The sequence below is a fragment of the Nomia melanderi genome, chromosome 4 (genome assembly GCF_051020985.1).
Source record: "Nomia melanderi isolate GNS246 chromosome 4, iyNomMela1, whole genome shotgun sequence".
Taxonomy (NCBI): Eukaryota; Metazoa; Arthropoda; class Insecta; order Hymenoptera; family Halictidae; genus Nomia; species Nomia melanderi.
In genome coordinates, this window is record NC_135002.1 from 10,551,615 (window position 1) to 10,571,948 (window position 20,334).

General features: G+C 39.3%; 1 protein-coding gene and 1 long non-coding RNA gene across 3 annotated transcripts in view; one reads left to right on the forward strand and one right to left on the reverse strand.

The window, feature by feature from the left end:
- Positions 1-20,334, reverse strand: part of LOC116429561 (uncharacterized) — a 50,619-nt gene that overhangs the window by 23,174 nt on the left and 7,111 nt on the right. The window contains exons 3-6 of the mRNA XM_031982631.2: positions 20,067-20,170; positions 17,142-17,318; positions 15,973-16,155; positions 14,024-14,206 (exon numbers count right to left, since the gene is read on the reverse strand). Of these exons, the coding sequence (XP_031838491.1) occupies positions 14,024-14,206; positions 15,973-16,155; positions 17,142-17,318; positions 20,067-20,170 (647 nt within the window). The remainder of the gene's footprint in view (positions 1-14,023; positions 14,207-15,972; positions 16,156-17,141; positions 17,319-20,066; positions 20,171-20,334) is intronic.
- Positions 6,862-16,009, forward strand: LOC143174479 (uncharacterized). Of its 2 annotated transcripts, none has more exons than XR_012998471.1 (3): positions 6,862-7,037; positions 12,357-15,657; positions 15,741-16,009. It is a non-coding gene; the product is annotated as an uncharacterized LOC143174479 (long non-coding RNA). The 2 variants fall into 2 exon arrangements; XR_012998472.1 differs by having other exon boundaries at positions 12,357-14,294; positions 14,368-16,009.

Consider the following 20,334-nt stretch of genomic DNA (forward strand, 5'->3'; position numbering starts at 1 on the left):
ATTTTTACCGAAAGTGCCAAAATTTTAATTCAAGATTTTTCAAATTTAATCGTCCTTCTTCAATTGACTTCATTCTTAAGTTTTTCTTATAGCGATTATAAAATTAAGTTAGAGGTATATGTTCCCATAAAATCACATTAAATTATTCACTACATCATATTAAGTAATTTAATAGATTCTATTAACATTCCTTCTACATAATCTCGTTCCGTTCTCATGAGAATTTTCTTCATTGTTTGAACATTTATACGATTTCTGCATTGAAAGTAAAGAATTACGGCAAAAATATTATAATACGAAAATTCAACTGGAAGCAGTCATTTTGGTTCTCAACAGGATTAACCTTTTGCACTCTATTAGCCCCGCTACAGAAACATGAGTTATCACAAGCATTAGAATAAAACACCTTTCGTATGAATAAAAAGTTAAGTGAACACTTTCCAGAAAAGACTTTTGATATTCAAAGGTCTCACTATGAAAGGTCGGTTGGAGAATAGTATCAACAGTATAAGCGGAGTGTAAAAAGGTAAATTACCTCTCGATAAAAATAGGTGCATATGAAACAACGGTAAAATAGTATTAATCGATTGTCCTCGTCGTACGATATGCCGGAAGTTCGGTAACACCACCGAGGTAACGGAAACCCATGAACCGAGTACTCGTCGCAGGTGGATGAGACGAATCCAGAAGACATGCGGTCGAACTGAGTTGAATCGCCACTATTACATCGGTTTTATTATCGATGAGGAACGCGTTGACGCCCTTTGACTCTTCGCGCGGAAAAAGAGCTGCGTCAAAAATCATTGGGGAGAACAGAGAGGAAAGAGAAGGAAAAGTTGAGAAAAAAGAAAAAAGAGGGAAAAATGAACCGATTCTACTACTGTTTTATGTTATCTGTTATCAGTTGTACTTGATCGCCTCATCTGTTAATACGATCTTCCTTCAACTTTGTAACCGGAGAAAATTGTTATCTTTCGGGAAAAGTTCGGAATCGCTCCGTGAATCGACGAAAAGGGAATCTGATTCGATAAGGGAGAAAATTTGGAAGATTAACACTGGCGCTACCGTGCCCGTTGAAACGACGGGTCTCAGTTTTCTTATTTTGCTATTCTTCATATCGTAATACAAAAAGATAGATGATAATGTACTATTTCTAAGTATTTTTCCCCTAGTTTTTTCTTTTTTCGAAATACGATTGCTACAGCCTTTATTTGTCAGTATGTGAATAAGCATTTGACAGCTATAGCTGTTATTTGCGTGAGCGTGATGAATGTTAAATGTTTGAAGCGATTTGAAAAATAAACAGTTTCACTTGAATACTGAAAACACACGAAGAAATTGAAAAAATCTATTGTTACAATTTACACGTTAATCGTATCGAACGCTCTTCCAAATCAAATCTTTTCCCAAGAATTTTAGTAAGTCGAGGATAAAACGGCGTCGTTTTAGAATTCTTGTGAACATTCGTTTATTATTTTGCATTCCCCGTTTATGTTTTATTTATATCGTGCTTCTCGTCTATTTATATTTAAGATAGCGCCTGTGAACCAGTTAAGTACTAACGCGACTTCTGATATTAACGATTATGATCTTCCTCGAGAAATCAAGATAATAGAACACCTGGAAGATATCATATACTTCGACGTAAAACATGTAATACGATCCCACATAAGATTTCTTTTACTACATCAAGGTTTACCCGACGCGTCTTTATATGGTACCAGTTATGAATCTCGAGACATTAAGAAGCCATTTGGTCTCCATCTTTAATAATTTCTGAGAAATTGTTGCGCCACTTTATGCGCATGATTCTCTGGATTGGATGCTTTAAATTATCGAGTCTCGAGGTTTTCTACATGCTCTACGGATTTAATGTTTCAAAGAAAACAATATTTCTCCAGTATCGTTGAAAATGTCATATGTCAACCTAAAACGTATCAACAGTCCTCGCGTTTTTCTTCTTTTTCTTTTTTTTTACGAACTTCTGGTCTCAACTTCTAGAGTTCATGTCGTTAGAAAAATATATTATCGTAATTCAATCAAATTATTTCACGGAATTGTCTGTGTTAAAATAATCGATTCGCACAAACAACAATTCAATGTTGCCCGCGACCTCGAAACACCACGAAAAGAACAACACGCTAACCGTAATGGTTCCCGAGAGAACAGCTGGTAACGCTGCACGCGGATGGTCCAGTATAATTAACATCGCACAGAGTGTTCCCAGACTAGACGGTAACCGGTTTGTTTTTCGTACAGGCTCCAAAATCTTACTGTTACGAAAAAAAAGTTACCTGTTCCACTTCCGATGAATTGGATGCTTAGCCCGATACATTGAACACAAACAATTGGAATCTATATTAAATTATACCCAACGCTACGATAAAAATGCTATCAATCGTATCCTGTGCTGCAAAATATTATTAACCAAAAAAAAAAAAATAAGAACACGTAGAGTAATAATACGTGTTTAATAATATATTCTTCAACTGAAGTTGTTTTGGACAACACGAGGGCGCGATTAACTCGAGATTAACGCGATTAACTGACGAACGAAATGGCGCTAAAGAATTGAGAAAGTGATTAGGTCGAATTGGTAAGAATGGATAATCGATGGAAAATTGACAAGAATGACAGTATTACGGGGACAATAAATAACCACACAGGGCATCTCGGATGACGAAGACGACCCTGAGCTAACGACGCCACATGGGCTATCCTTATCCCCTCTTTTCCCAGGGTTTACGCATTCGACGCTCTTCATACGAGGAGTGTTTCCAAGAACACCTCTTCGGAGGCGAAAAAGGCCAGTGATTAATCCGGTTGAAATGCTCACTGCTCAGTTACACGAAATTCTTACGAACAACGAAACAAACCAAACTGTATTTTCCTTATTAACACGTTTTCCTTGTAAATATCAACTCAGACGCATACCGAAGACCTCAGATTAAATTAAATAAATTAGGAACACACTAAAATTCTGTTTTTATGTGATTTCCAAAGGTTTTGTAATTTTCCGTATAGAAATATTAACTTTCTTGCGAAGGATTAAGGTTACAAGACTATCTATATGAAATGATAAAAACGATAAGAAAAGAGAATAGAAGCACCACCATTTGTCTGTAGAATTTTTTTAAATGACACGACTTTATTACGCGTATCTACACGAAACGTATCTATTTTGTAAAAAGATAGTTGGAGCTTAGTTAACTGAAGGAAAAATCTATTTAAAGCGAGTTTACTCGTACAACGGGCACTCAGTTTCTTTCTACCTTGAGAAACTTTTAACAATGTGATGATTCTCGTGAGCCCAATTAGCAGAGAAATCCTTTTTGCTGGAATAGGCTCGATGAACGATCGACACGCGATTTCAACGATTTACACAAAAACAGAAGAAGAAAGAACAACTAAACTTTGACATCAGAAAGAGAGCAGTATATCCACCAGCGGTTCCTCCAATTGTATTATTTATCGTGTTTGAAAACAGTCTCCGATAATAAAATTCAAATGGTTACGATAAAAAGGAAACGTTTTCAGGGTTCAACATATAACTGTTTCAGTTTATGGAAAAGAGGAAAACAAAAGGTAAAAAGAAGAAATAGACTCAACGCGCGTAAGAGGTAGGAATGTTCCACCGCATCGCAAAATAATCCACAGAGGCAGCTCCCTCCGATGAAAAGACAACCAAAAAAGGTTTCGAGGAACATATGTTCGACGGCCGACCTTGCGTGGTGAAGTACGCGTTGCGTCAAGCGATCGAGGCTCGCCCGTTCGAAGCGTGTTTAAAGAGAAAGACCGTTGTAATGAAGAACTGCAACGAGAGAACGAGACCCAGAGAAAGAGAGAGAGAGAGAGAGAGAGAGAGAGATACAAAGAGGGAGGTAGAATCGACTATCGACGTTTCTTTCGAATTGTATCGTACCATTCGTCCGCGTGCCCATCGAGAATTGCTTAAAAAAGAGAGGAAGAAAAATGGAGGATGGCATAATCCTCAGGAAAAAATGTTCAATACCTGCTGACTCCGGAGCCGTTCCGTCCGTCGGAGGCAATCCTATTCTACTTTTTCGCCAGCGAGATTCCCGGCAGCGGCAGGATTCCCAGCTGCACGGACGACGCGGTCGCATCTAACGTTCGACACGCAGTTCTCTCAGCTCGCGGTTCCCTCAGCGAACAAAGGGCGACGTTCCCCTTTGTCCAGGGATCATGGGAGACGCGTCGCGTCGGTGCCCCGGAGGAACCCGCGGCTCCGTCGGCTATATTCGGCGCTGGGCCGCGAGTATTCGAGGACCGATACCCCGGAGAGCAGATCGAACCGGCTGCCGTCTACTCCGCTGCGAACAGACCCTTTGGCTCCGCGATCATCTCCGGGAAACGATTTTGTGTATCGTAGCGGACAGAAGAGAGAGAGAGAGAGGTAAAAGGGAAGCTTTTTCAAAAATCCTCTCTGTTCGTGGTTAAATATCGAACTGTTGAATCTTCCGTGCGATCGAGTCCCAGAGCAGAGAGCCCGGCTCCGTTAGTCCTCCATGGAAACTCGCCTTCGAGCATCCGGCGGCTGAATAACCGGACCAGTTTCTCCGGAGTCAGTCGTCTTCGGCTCTCCTCGAGCCGTTCATCGGACACGGAAAATCGTTTCGCAGAAACACGTGCGCGTGCAACGGCTAGAGGCCGTTGTTCAACGGGACCGAGCCACGGATCAGGTCCGTGCGGGCCAGATGTCTCTCCGCGTCAGTCTGGCCAACTCCATCGAAGGAGAGAGGTCGGCCCGATGGTAACACCTTGTCAATCTTTCTGTTTCGAACGTGTTCTCGGCGGTCAGGTGGATCGAGACTGTTCCTGTCGGCGATATCACGAGTCTTGGTCGAGGGGTTGCATCCTCGGAGTGAGTCGAGCGTGCCGAATTTCGGTGTCGAGCGAGCTTGCCAACCGCGCGAGAAGAAAACAGAGGGGGGAAAACGAGGTTCGGCCGAGGTTGGTGCTCTTTAGCGTCCCGTCTATTCCATGGAGGCGTGACGGAGCCGCGCGACACTGTTCTTTGTCCAGGAACGCGACCGTATTGCTTCCAGGCACGGGGCTTCCCACGGGACCGGCTGTCCGGCTGGCAGCTCGTTCCTCTTTTCCTCACGATACCGCGCGTGCGTCGTGGAGCGTAATCGCGAGGCGTGCGTGCGTGAACGTGGAAGACGGCGACGCGAGCTCTCCATTGATAAAAAAAGCGGCGGCGATAAGACGGCAAGAGTCGCGTGGTACCGCTATCAGAAACGCCGACGACGACTGGAGAGGAGCGTTCCCTACCTCGACCGATGTCGGCCGAACCGTCGCCGCCGCCGCCTCCGCCACCTCGGACGGACGATGGTGAGGGTACGGCCAGAGTCACGGAGGGAGAGGGGAACCTGGTGGGGGGATAAACAGCGGCAACCACGCCCCACTCTGAGACCAGCTTGATCCACCTCGGGACTCCTACTCCCACGCGGATCGGGACAGGCTGTCTTCTTTCGATGTTGATGAGCTCTCGTAGGGATGGGTTCGAAACTAAATTTCAAGTTTTCCGGATTTGGAAGTGAAGATTTGTACTGTTGTTTGGAGATCAAGTGGAGAACATTTGACGGTTAGATTGAGCATTGCGGGTCTGATTAGTTGGATTTCCTTTTTCACCTTATTTTCGATATACATTTGGTATTCGTCGGTAGTTATACGGGAACAATCGAAATTATGGACTACACACTCAATGACAGATCCTTCTTGGTTCGACCGTTATAATGTAATATAAGTAAATTGAATATTTATCTTATCATCTTTCTTCAGCTTATTTTTTATATTAATTTGCTTTTCGTCAATGCGATTACATGTAATCAATAGAAATTATAGGCAAGACACTCAATAAGTTGGCAAGGTCACAGGGGCAAGGAGACTCTTCCACACACAATGCTCGCGTCAATAGTTATAGAACAACAGTGACGCTCCGACTTTGATACGTTGTTGTCATTGTCCAAGCCGTAATGAACATTGCCGTCGAATTTCTTTTCGACGGTTTCTGATGTTTGCGGGATCTTGACAACACACAGGCTCGACTAACACTAGAACTGCCAGACGTGTCAAAGTGAGTGGTTCCTTAATTTTGATTTTGCTTCATGATGCATGTTGCGTTCAATTGACAAATGGTAAAGGCTCGAACCCGTCGCTTGTAACGACGCGTCACAACATGTTTCAACGCGTAGAGGGGTCTTAAAGTTTTGGAACTCTCGAGACATTGGGAATTCAGGAAACTTGAAACTTGAAGTAAGAGGAATATCCTGTTTGAACGCATCGGATTGAAATTCGAAAGCGACCTGTTTGTTGAAAACATTTTGTTGAAAATATTTTGCTGCTTATTCCATGTTATGTCGGAGTTAAAGGCACGCGAATACAATATTATAGTTACTATGTACGATTCGTTGTACAACGTTCAATGATAACGATTGTAGCGCGTGAAACAGAAATAAAAAATACAATTAATCACTTTAACAGCTTTAAAACGCGTCTCGCGCTTGCTTACGGCAGTCGGAATTTAAATTTATGCAGAGAAAACAGTCGAGATGGAGCTATTGGTGCTAACTGTTCGTTTCTAACTATAGACTTTTAATTTCGTATTTTAAGTTCAAGATGTCAGATAATTTGATCTTCTGAGTTTCCACATAGTAAAACTCGCGTAGATCGCTATCGGTGCAGTGTATTAATTTCAACTTAAATTTAATTTAAGAAAGTACTATAAGATTTACCGTAAAATCTCAAATATCATAACCCTGTATTTCGTCTACAATTTCCAAATGTAAAACTATCACTGCAACTATAACATTGCAAAATCATAATGCCATCAGTGAAATTTTTCCGTTGAAAACGCATTGAAAAATGTTGTTTTCGTCGGACAGTCGATCTGTTTTTGAAAGATGAGAAAAGTGACTACGAAGATTTTATTTTCGGATCCAGTCGTATGGAAATCGACTCGTTGATCGCAGAAGTATAACAGAATTCCGAGGGAAACATCGCGTGGTGCGAAGGTAAATATTGATTTTTCATCTTACGATTTTCTTGAAAAGTGACGGCAACACCTGAAAACGGCTACTTCAGTCTCGGAAGTTCGCCAGAATAATTTATGCCGCGGCTGTTGTCGCATCAGCCGTTTGACGCCTGATTAATATTAATGCCACTAATTCTTATTTAATATTCCGAGCGCAAGAATAACTGAACAACCAGTAACTCGGCTCCGTCCTCTTACTCGAACGCTCAACGCTTCGAAATGCAATATCGATAATTCACCGCACATAAAACATTAACCTATTTCATTTCAATAAATCTAATATATAAAAAAGTATGTTAAATGAAATTAAATATTATGAATTTTTTGTAATAAATAATTTAAAACAATATACGCGATAAATGTTCAACAAATACTGATAAACCAACACGAGATGCTGCACAATCGAAATTCTTTTTTCTCCTACTCTCCATTTCACCTATTTCATGTTTATATTCGAATTTCATGGATCCTTTTATTTTCCAACTCCAATTTTCAACTTTAAAACTCGTCTTCTTTGAAACTGCATAAATGCACACTATGCTATTCGATGCAAAAAACTAAGTTCGAGGACGCAATGTCAAGTTCATATTCTGTGCAAAGTAGCGTGTACCTCGGACGCATTTCATTACCAGTGAAACTGCGTTTCTGAATTGGAGCGGACAATATTCACAATGTTCTTTTGCTTACAGTTTATTTAAACATCGCGTATCTAGTCCCCTAACATATTCTTTCTCATATACTAATTCGCAGTGAATCAAATACTCGTTTTAATGTTAACAAATTTGCTACAAATTACGAAACACCGTATTTAACACTGGATTCACCAACGTTTATTCTGTATTTCATTGTATTGTGACTAGAAAAATAGGTGTTTCGTTATATAGATCGTGGTACTTAATTAGAGTTCCTAAAAAGCACAATTGGTGCACGTACTCGAACATTTAAAATTTCACTAAATAATGATTACATTTCATAACCGTCAAACTGATTACACCTCCCTTAAGTTCGATTTCTTCGAATTCCCTCGTGAAATTCGAAATCCATACAAACCTCCGCAACGATCACCCAATAAATGAAACTGCAATCTACTAGAAATTTCAATACAATCTCTACATATTCCAAAGAAAAAAGTACACCTTTCTAATCCCCTAAATCACTCTGAAAATCCTTTGCTCGAATCAGGCGGAAGCAACGTCGAATTCCGAGCGGTGCTTCGTTCGTAGATGGTAGAAAATTAAGTTAAGAAGATTTAGGGGTCGTATTTTCGTCGTCCCGAGCGTGCATTCCCGAAGTTCGAACTCGGTTCCCAGCAGCTGTTCGAACATGTGCAACCGTAAACGTTGTTTTATTCTGCCGGCTCTAAAATTATCTTCACGGAAAATGGCGAGGGGAGGGGGAGGACGATAGGGGAACGTGCCACCTCCACTATAGATTCTTCCCCACCTTCCTGTTCCCTTTTCACGCGAAACATCGCTCCTTCTCGGGAGGAGGAGCAGGGAGGCAACCCGTTTCGTTCTCCCACGTTTCTCGTCCGCAAAACCGCGCGGCTCTACCCCCGAAAGTGCGCCTTCTTCTGAATTATGCATTCATTCGGTATGTATGCAGATGTAATGTGTGTCAGAGCCGGTCGCGGCGAGCTTGTACCTGTACGGCTGTTTCTCGGGATGCAACTTGGAAAGTTCTCTGTTTTTAACGTTAAACGCACCGATACTTTGTACGCAACTACTCTTACCGTAACCAGTCAAACAACTGGTTATAAAATAAAGGTAAACAAGCTGGACGATGCATTTGCCTTGTTGGAAACAGAAACAGAAGGGGAGACGAAAATTGAAGAACCGATTAATCGGACAATATAGGAATTGATGTAAAGTTAAAAGGAGAAAAACGCAGAATTTTAAATGAAATTTTAAAATCTATCATCTAATCGGTCGCGGTATGTTTAGTATTAACGCAAGAACTACCGAGCACTTGTTAGGGTTGACGTGTAATTCTTATGAAGATTGAAGTATTACTTGTCCCGATTTCTTCAGATATTTGTTGTAGCGCGAAACTATTTATTTTTAGGGCTGTTTCTAATACTGGACACGTTTAAAGTATCAATAATTGTTAATCTTCCAACCGGGGGTAACGTGAAATTGGCGTTCTAAATATTTTGTAAAATATTCCCAACTTAACCGAGTTTTAACATCTCTTGAGTATTTTATCAGGCTGTTGTTGGTTACCATCACTCCCGTTATTTATTAGTCTCGTTAGTTAGTCAGTTTTTATCTAATTATTAGGATGCATCATAATAAATAAAATTAACCCGCGGTTAGTGAGTTAAGCAAGGAAAGTAAAACTCATGTTGACGAATATGGTAGTTTTAGTGTCAATTGTGTTGCACGTTTTTAGCAAGAATTTGTTTCACGTATTTCGAAGCCTTTCATGCATTCTATTCCGCCGGAAATTTCGCTTATAAATTGTGTATTGATTTTGTTTTGTGCCATATTAAGTTTTTAAATTTGGAACGTTGCGGAATAACCAATACAGCCGCCGTTGGTAACCGCATCCGCTTCTATCTAGGTTAATTATTTCCATATTTTATTAGGCAGCGGTTATGTTATTCAGAACGGTAGAGTTTTCCAAACAAAAAGTAGAGTATTTACAGTATGAACGCTTTAAAAACCGACGCTCTAGTTTCTTCAGTTTTAAAGTAACGTTGTGGATGAAGGTCGGAGAGTCCATTACCCGATAGGTTTTAAATAAATTTTAAAATATTTCCATTGTCATCGAAACTCAACGTTTCTTTAAGACAATTGTTTAATATTTTCAATTTTTTTTAATAAAACTATAACATTACAAAATTATGAATATTCTCGTAGCACTCCTTTCGCACAGGAAAGAAGTAATTGCATATTTCTCAACACACGAAAATCTCGACAGAAAGCCCGAATAAAGCGTCCAAGTTATCGGTCGAATGGTACTAAATATACTCGATGTTCTCCAACACGTTTAAGTAGCAGGATGTTCGGTAGGAGAGGCGGAAATCACGAGCGACGCGAATAGTCTGGCTTTTTCTTCGCGTCCGGTGAAAGCCGCGAAGAAAAACTTTTCGATATTCCCGCGGCGAAAATTCCTCTTTCGTTCCCGGCGAATTATTAGCGGGGTGAATAGAGGACGCCACAAAGAATGGAGACACATTCGCCACCCCCGGACTTCTTTGTTCGCCGCGTGAAAGGCCGCGGAACGTTCCTAGGAGGGGGTAGTAATTTTTCCTGAGACCGCGAAACGTTCTATTTTGGCTTCATTCAACGATACATATTCGCGATAAATGGAACAAATCGAACGGGGTTGGATCGTTTAAAAATATCAAGACATCGATTTCCTTTTACATATTTCGATACATTAACATTTGAGAAGTATACAGCAATATAGAATTGTCGAATATAAAAATTTGTAATACAGAAACTCGAAAAATCGAGGAAATTATAATATTCATTTGCTGTTGTAACTTTGAATAACACTTGTAGTAACAGCAACTGTATCTATTTTATTAAGACGAGACTATAATTTAAAGAAATTGCTTACCAAGGTTTTGGCCAAATGAAAAACCACCGAGTACCGAAGTTTTGAAGAATAAATGTAAATAAATACATGCCTAGGTGAGATGGTAACAGTAATAAACAGTGAATAACAGAAACAATAACAGAAAGTGATAAACAAACAAAGTTTTCAAAATCTATTTCGAAGTTGCTGAGGCAATTTGATCGATATTTCCTCGAGCAAGCACGTTAAGAATGATTTCCAAACCGCGAACGAAGCATTCGCGGCGTAACAAAGGGGGAAAGAAGCTCGTGGAAGAGGCTTAGGCGAGCCAAGTCAGCCCAGCTGAACAAGACGATTAATAATCCACGTTCTGTAGATACTTTGCCGGAAGAAAGGCGTTAAGTGGCATTTAATTAATTCAGAATTCGCTCGACTGCAAAGATTCGCTGGGAGGATCGGCAACGATGACCCCTGGCTGTCGATCATTCTCTATCGGGTTACGCAAGAGTGTGCGCGCCTTATCAAAGCACAGCCGAGAAAACTGTGAAAGAAAGGAAAAATACATCCCGATAATGTTTCGTGCTCGTTTCGCCTCCATTGACACTTATTTTCATCACTGGGTCCCGCAACAACATTTATCGTCGTTCTCAATTAGAATGAATAGATACAAGAATCGCCTCCAGAAATCTATTAATATATTTTATGATTAGACCACCGACCTTCACGCGAATTTTCTATTTTCGTGTGTTATTTTGTGTACTTGGAATACGGGGAAATTTGCTTTGCTGATGAGCAAATGAAAATATCGTTCAGATGCCACAGATGCGCAAAGATGAGTCGCTCCAATTTCATACTCCTACTTTCATCAACGATTTTAATGAGACAGAAAAAATTTGTTAGGCGGTGCGAGCTAAGTAAGAGAAAGTTGTAATGAAATGAATGAAACGTATGTGAAAAATAAGCTCACGAGATCGTTTGCAGCGAAAGTGAACTAAAATTACCAAGAATAATGAAATCTTATGAATTTAACGTGTGCAATGATCAAGTAGCAGTTTTTGGTTATTAGATCTAGTAAACAAGACAAGAAAATTTATACTAAAATCATTGAAATTATGAAGATGCTTCTCTGAAAAATTATAAATTATATTTGCTTCAAATTTCAAGAAACATATTTCTCCAATTTTTATAAAAATTACAAATAAGTCACTCCAATCGTTAGATGATTTTACCGTTAAGCTACGTATTCATTTAAAAATCAAACTAGTCCGAATTACTTTCAACAGCATTTTCTGCAAGCTGCTACTACATTGAGACTGAATATTTCTTGTATTCTCGTATCGTATTCTCCATACGTAACAAATAATCTAGAGAGCAACTTACGATAATTTCACTCTCAAGTGGATACCATCAACGCGTTGACTATCACGGTCACATATGAAAACCAATTACATAATTAAACGAACTACTTTCATTCGCTCATTAAGAAAAATTCAATAAAAAACACTAGTAACGTACTATAAACTTTACACAATTATTACATTTATCTACATAAACCAATTTAACTTTTATTGGTGAAACAAACTTCACCTGTTAAACGAATTATTCTCATAAAATACGTAAATAAAAGTAAACAGATGCACACGGACACCATACACAACAGAATAACACACCAACTGCGGTATCGATTCGTTAACAATTTATCCTGATATCATTTCTCTCTTTCATAACAGAATAATTAACTTTTTACTACATATTATTCCATAAAATATTACAGATGATGTACGAATACGAAATGCCCAGAATTCTCGTCACAGTGAATGCGAAAACCGACGATGGAATAAAATATAAAAATTACCTGGGGAAGACGGCGAGACCGTTGCTGAGGCGTGGAGTTGTCTCCCGAATAAGTTCGATAGACCGCCGGCCCCCGCGCGCGGTTCGATAATAGTTCAAGTGTACGTGTTCCCCGTGCGTGGACAAATTTTCTATCTCGGCCGAACGAATTTTGCTCGGTGCAGACACGTGGCGTGCGTCGGGACAGATGGCGTCGCGTCGTTCCCGGTCTATGGTGCCTTCGCGAATACTTCGCCGCCCCAAGATTCTTTCCCTCCGTCTTTTTCTTTGCATCCTTCCCTTTCCTTTCCCTCGGGAACCCCTACCACGTCGGCCATCCCCCGTTCACGGCACGACATTCCCCCCCACCCGAACCGTTTCCCCTTACGAAAGCGATGGTCAGCCATGGGTTCACGGATAGCCCGTAAGGGGCGTATCGAGGAATTTCAGAACCCAGTGCCACGCGATTCGGATAAACGTTATTATCGTCTGATACAAGTCAATTTTTTCTTCTCTATGTTTTTTTTGTTGTTAAGAGATATGTCGATTACTTCTCTTCGAAGGAGGTGATGTTCTATTGCACGGTAATTTGGAGTGCCTAATGTGCTATGTTTTTTCTAGTTTTTTTTTTTTATACAGAGGTGTGTTCATTGAAGTTTTTTTGAAGCGGGTGATGTTCTGCTGAAGGATAATTTGAGATACCTAGCGTGCTATGAAGATGTTTCTTTTTATTATTTTTTTTTTAGTTGAGAGGTATTTTGATCGATGTTTTTTAAGGTGGTTATATTCGATGACGATTTTGTTTGCCTAACATGCTATAAATGTTTTTTCTGTTGTTTCTTTTTATGGACAGGTATATTGATTGACTTTTTTTAAAGTAGATAATATTCTGCTGAATGACGGTTTGGAGTACGTAGCGCGCTATAAATGATTCTTCTTCTATTCTTTTTTGTATAGACAGTAATTTCGACCGATTTGTTCGGAATTAAGATGTAAATGTTTATTATTCAAAATTATTTGAATTCTTATTTATTTTTGTATACAATAAGTGTTCTAAAATTGCATCGAAATCGTTTTTTAAGCGAGATATAAATTATCCCCAATCTTTGCGTGATAATTGCTTTATTTACAGGCGATACTTGTGATAATTATGGCTGACGTTTCGATTACTTATTTCTTTTATTATACACAAGAATTCTACTGCCTTTTAATTCCTTTTCCATCTTCCCAGAGTACATTAAACAATAAAAGTCGAAGAATTTTTAAATTGTTTCTAAATTTTTATTTTATATACAACTTGAACGAAGATGAATTGAGTCGCTCTGAAGCCAATGCGGTTAAGTCCAGAAAATAAACATTAAGAAAATTAATGTTATGGCTTCTGAAATGAATATACAACATATTCAGAAGTTATAAAAAGAAGAGGTTTCTCACCCCTTAAAAAACGAAGAAACAAGTAAATCCTTTAATAACTCAAAGGAATATTATTTATTCCATTAGAATTTACAATAATCAGAAAGTATCAAAAAATGGACTTAACCGCAATGGCTTCAGAGAGACTCAATTGATGGAAACAAAGAAATATTTGTTGTAATAAAATTCGCTTACCTTTACAGCTCGGTATGTCGATGGCGCTCTCATTCCACTTGCCGTTCTTGCACTCGAGTATGCGTATCTTTTCGTTGCTGTCCGGAAACACGGTACCCAATTTGCAGAGGAACGTCCTCGATGTCAGGGTGCCATTCAATATGTAGCTTCCATTTGGTGTTGATATATCCGGACAGCCCAACACTGAAATATTAAACCATTTGTCATGTGAATACTCTTCCACAGATATACATATAAGTACACACGGTGCGCAGAAAGTTTATTTTTCCAGGTAAAATAACGCACGCAGAGCTCTTCGAAACACATCCCATTTAAATATTAATAGACTGCGGATGTTTATGCAGATGCAGAGATTTTCACCAACCAATTTATCGAAATTGAACTCCAGATAAAATGCCGTTGCGCTATTAGGTGTTCTATCACGTTTCAAGGAAGACGATGTTATTAAGTTTGATTAAACATTTCGCTATACTGAAATTTAATAAATCAACAATTTTATAAATGTGCAGAATCTGCATCTTACTTATTTAGTTTCTATGCAATTGAAAGAATTAGATCGACGTTTAGTAATATTGGTGACTTAATAAATTTTCAAAATGGAATGTATCAATTGTAATTTAATCTATATTTCGATTATTATTAATCTAGTTAAATCATATGCACGAGTTTTGCACAGTATTATAATACAATAGATACATTTTGAGAACGAACGTTATCACATTATCGACATCAGACTTTGATACTTTCATCGTGTAAACAGAAGATTAATAGTTTCTTATTAGTACAATAGAACTTCGATTGTATAAATTAATTAAGATCAAGGCGATTCGAATAATCAAATGCATAGTTTGTTTAATAAAACGCTAAAACAAATAAAAAACAGTGCATCACTGATTCAGATAATCAAGAGATGTTATGGTATTCAAAAATTCGATGTACACGTAATTCAGCTATGTGCAAATGAAGATTCCATTACTTGGAAAAATCTTCGCCCTCAAAGGGTTAAGAGACTGATGGGCAAGCTTTTTTAGGAGCGAGTCAAACAAAAAAGAAAAAACTACCGGCCAATATAATTTATTATAAAACTGAATAAGGACTCAACAAAATATTATTTTAAAAATTCTTTAATGCTAATGCGACGAATGAAGCTGTGACTGCATTTCTAAAAGTTCCGAACAATCGGGATCGAATCGGAATGTACTGATTCTGAAAAGTGAGTTTAAATGCTCATCTGTCAGTCTGTTTCTAACACACATTTTTCGAAGTTTCATTGTTGAAAACACTTGTTCACACATGTAGGATGAAGCAAACAGCATAAATTTTACTCGTGGAGTATCAAAAGCTTTTAATTCAATTTCTATTTCAGTTCTCACAACTATACCCTGACTTATTTCCAATTTTTTATAAAAATTAGAGCAATGCGTTTCCTAGAATTCGAAGGGTCTCCTAGTCTTGTGCAAGTGCACGAATTTAATTGAATATCAGTGCAAAATCCAAATTTTCAAGTGGCTTAATTTGACTTGTCCGGTAGTTTCAGCGTTAAATGAATTGGTTTAAAATACTGAAATTGAAAATTTCTATACTATGAGTATAAAATCTACAGCAGGCCGCAGTTTTCCCATCACTGGGTTAAGGTAAGCAACAGGAATTTATTTTCATCGAAGAGCGTCAGTGGTGCCGAGCATCCATTTTTCATCGAAATACGATATCGATCCAGCTTGAATCATTCACGCGGATCGGCGAGATGACCGGACACGCGCGTGTCGTGCCTCTGCACCGAAAATGATCTCCCGCGACGTTATTTCTGGATGAAAGGGAGATCGATTGCGCAATTCGTCGACGTACGACCGTCTCGAGTTCCGATGATTTGCGTGTCTCGATCGTATTTCTTCGATCGCGATGCAGAAGAAAGAAGGCACGCGCGATCGTCACTCTCCGCTGGGGCTGACCTTGATATTGCAAGAAAAATCCCCGGGCCGTGTAGAGCCTCTTCGAGGCGACAAGGTCGAGCGTGACCACGTTCGAATCCGAGAGGATCTTGAGACCTGCCGCGGTACCGCAATACTCAAGCAGCGTTCTTCCTCTTTCGCGCACTCTGACGACGTCCACGCAGCTACCGTCCACTTCCGGTCCTGAAAATCAAACAATTTTTTAATTGATAGATGAATCTAAAAAATTGAATTGTAATATTTTTAATATTTGTTCAACGTTTAACACTAGGTTTACGGAACCCGTCAATTTGATGAATATTGAATTTTTTAAACATTATTTAGTAGTAGTTTAAGTTGATCTTGATTCGTGCAATTACGCAAATACGCATTGCAATACGCTGGTTTTGAAGTTACAATTCTCTAGGAACAATAGACTAAAGTATAGAATAAATGTCCGTAAATCTAGTGTTAATATTCTTTAGATACTGAATAATCATTAAAAGCTGAATACAATGATAGTATCGTGAATTTCTCAATAAAGAAATTGAATATGAAATTAATATCAATGAGTTCATTCATTAAACTAAAGTTTTCATAATTATTGATGTTTTAAATAACATTACTTTCTTCACCTATCGTGTCTTTTACAGTACTAATTAAAGATTATTTTCATGTACCTTGTCATTGATAATTAATTAAAAACCAAAAAGAATGTTATTTATTGATCGCGGAAGAATAATCTTTAATTTGAACTCAAAAGAATGGGTTACATTTATTTTGAGGGTTTCATTCCCTAATCAAATTCATTTAAACCAAATATTAATTTTTACCCCGAACTAGGGAAGATCGCACATGATTTCCCGTAGAAATCTTTCAACAGTTTGACATTAAAAGTCCTGGAAAGTGTAATATTCAATCACACAAAACAGCATAAAATCTTTTCTGCTAATGAAACGAGTTACGGAACGCATCATTTCACGTGTTACACGAATCGTTCGAAGCGGCCAGAAGTTTGAAACCTCGAATGGAACAAGGCCGTGGTCGACCGAGGCAATTCATCTTCTTTAGAGGCCAGCTCTGGCGCTCATGATTTTTAAATCGATTCCCCTCAGGATCCACTCGGCTTAATTACCGGAGGTTACAGGAGGAGTAGCAACGGGGGTGAGCGCACGTCGATCGATACTTACCCCGTATATCTAGGTCGTGGAAAGTGAGGACGATCCTGTGGCCAGGAGCGGACCTGAAGGTCCATCCGCATGTATTCTCGCCGAGGTAGTAAAGCGGATAACCGGGTGAGTTCACGAAACCACCCTCACCCTGCGTCACCTTCAGATCCTCGTTGCAATATTTTCTGACGGAACTCTCTGAAACGGCCAAAGAAGAAGAGTGAACTCGGTATTCGTAATTTTAGTATAAATTATAATCGATCGCCATTTCATCGTTGCGAAACGTTGACCATAATTTCATTTTCTTACGTTCCTTTCTTGATTCTCTTATCTTTCTTGTATTTATTTATTAATTTATTCGCTTCGAGTTACGCTTTCGCGAGTGACTACTCTCCAAACAAGCCAATTCTAACGCGTCGACGAGAAGTTTCATTTTATTTATAATACTTACTCTTTCATAACAAAGTTAAGACAATATTAAAACTAATGATGTAAAATTTCATGTCACACTACCCATACCACACTACTATATATTACTTGTGTTCCTAAACATTCCCATTCAACATCAATCTCCCAATTATCCTCAATTAATTCGTAAGCTCCAGTTGCCCCGACTGCAGCACTCAAATCGTTAAAAATAAAAGAAACACAACGAAGAACAAACAACCCTCAAGAAAACGAATGCACGAGGGCGTCACGCGAGCATAAATAAATTCTTGTTTCGCGATCCGGTTACAGTCTCCCGAGAGGAATGGCAAACGAAATTTCCACCCCGTCCGAATGGGTGAATTATCGTCGCTCGGAGAAGTAAGGGGATGAAGGGACAGAGAAAGGGAAAGAAAAAAAAAGAAAACGAGAGTATAAATTATCACCGGGCACGGGAAAATCCTATTTTCCACGCTTCGATTCGGCCCGATTGAATTACCGCCCCCGTGCGCGTCCCCGGGGGTGTATTGTTCGTCGGAGGACGACACCGAGGACGGCATAAGGACGCGCGACCCGACATCTGCATCCGTTTCGGTCCATTTGTCGATTTCAAGTGTGACTACGGCCGACGTTGCGCTGTGTCGGTCGCTCGACGAGGGTGTCCTTGCTCCAGTTTCCATTCGGGGATGAAACACGGAGCGCAGCTACACCAGGAAGGAGGGCTGACACCGCTCGCACGGGAGAGGGGCGGCTTTAGAGCGATTCCCCGCCGCTTTCCATGATGAGACCCTCGCTGTCTCTCGGCTACTCGTTCCGCGAAGGATTCATCTCTAGGGATGAGTTTCCGTTTGCGAACACGGAGTCGCTGGGAAATTGTAATTGTTACCGTTGCCAGGTCCTTTTCGGCAAATTCTGTGCCGTAATTCGTTAGGGATTAGTTTTCATCAGTTTTATTCGACCCTCCTATGTCACGAAGTGAAAACATCAGTTTCAAATATTTTTTGAACTTAAATGTCTTCGTTTAAATTCTTTATAGATTGTTTTACTACCTAAGACTCTCTCTGAGGTATTTGTATCTTTTGTTTCAGTCCTTGAGTTGATTCTAATTTTTAATTTTGAGGATTTTGTTATTACATTTTACTTAGTATTGTTTGATGTTGCTGTGATATATTGTTCATTCAATGGATGGTTAAGGACGTTATTACCGAGTTTAGAATGCGATATTGATCTTTAGTTATTTATTTTTGTTAAGATGATTATTCAAGCTGCGGAATTTGTATTTAGACGATATTTTTCCCTTGGGAATTCTGTCGAAATTATGGTAGCATTAGAGAGCTTGGATTCCAAAGCGTTTAAGTATTTTCCCCTGCGAAAGTTCGCTCTTTTCACACGTTTTGCATTCAGATAGTTTCCCGCCCCTTATGATGCCGCGGTGCGCGCCATTGCATAGAAATAAGGGATCAACGCGTCCTTTAAGGATCTTTTCCGTCTGTTGTTACAAAACACGTTGTCGTTTTCCAAAAGAGTTCGCCGCCTTTGTAGAGCTTTCCGTGGAGCATCTAATCCTCTGGGATTTCAAACTGCAACTATCCGAAAATCACATTCCTAGCTCCTAACCATCGTTCTCGACTTAATAAATACTGTTGTATAACAAATAAAACTCTCCAAAATTATCAAAACGTAATCAAATGTAAAAAACCATTTCACCTTTTTAGTTTATACTGAATCGAAATATTTCTTCCTATTTCCTTCAAGTTTCTTTAAACAAATATCTGCAATCTCCATTGATTAAAAGTTGTTTTGAAAATGTTGCTGGTAATAAAACTTTTGAACCGTGTTGTTAGAAGTATAGTGCCGAACACTGGATGTTGAAGGCGGTAAACTGGTAGGTATCGGAAAAAGTTCATGTCGTTTTCTTATTAGGAATTAACCTGGCTCCTATTTCAATTAGTATTTCACTAAATCAATAATCAAAATTAGTATTAGCAGCAAGTTATGTTTATGCTATGGGCATCAAATAATATAAAATCAATGTGCAAAAACGTTCTCTGCCCTTTAAGTTTGATTCAAGAATCCGCACGGACTTTTTCCGGTACCTAATAGTATGGAATTGTTTCGAAACCAAGAGAAATTGATTTTAGCGGTAGTCAGGAGCGTGGACAATGTTTTTCAAGATAACGATCAGGAAACGTGTCACACGTGTCGTCCCGTGCATTCACCGCGTCCGATTGAGACGAGCTGATATTTATTTTTACCTATCTAGATCGCAGATTATCGATTGAACACGACTGGAAATCCGCTATTCCGCGTGGAGGAAGTATCGTGCGTGTGCGAGGCCGATTAAAGCGCGCATACTTCCTGTTTCTCACGCGATTTTCGATTACTTCTCACCAACACAGAAAAATCAATCGAACCATTGTCTTTCTCATTCAAACATTATCTTCCTACAATTTCAAACTGTAGGAGACTTTCGTAAAACGTGTCCCACCCTTTTAAAAATTAGAATTTACTTCGATTTACCTGGAATGCAGGCGTATTTCAGTCGCAGAGCGGCAGGGTTCCAATAGGCAGCGCCCGGATGATCGGTAACGAAGTGGTATGGACAATGCTTCTGTCCAGAACACCTGAAACGCAAAAAGTAAACCTTGCAGGTTTTAATTGAACAAACGAATTCGTATAATAATTCCTCGAGGTCCATTAAGTATTCAGAGTAACCGAAAAACTGCAAATTTGCAAGAACCTTTCTAAGGTTAGCTAATTCTAGTATAAATCACTAACAAACTTATAA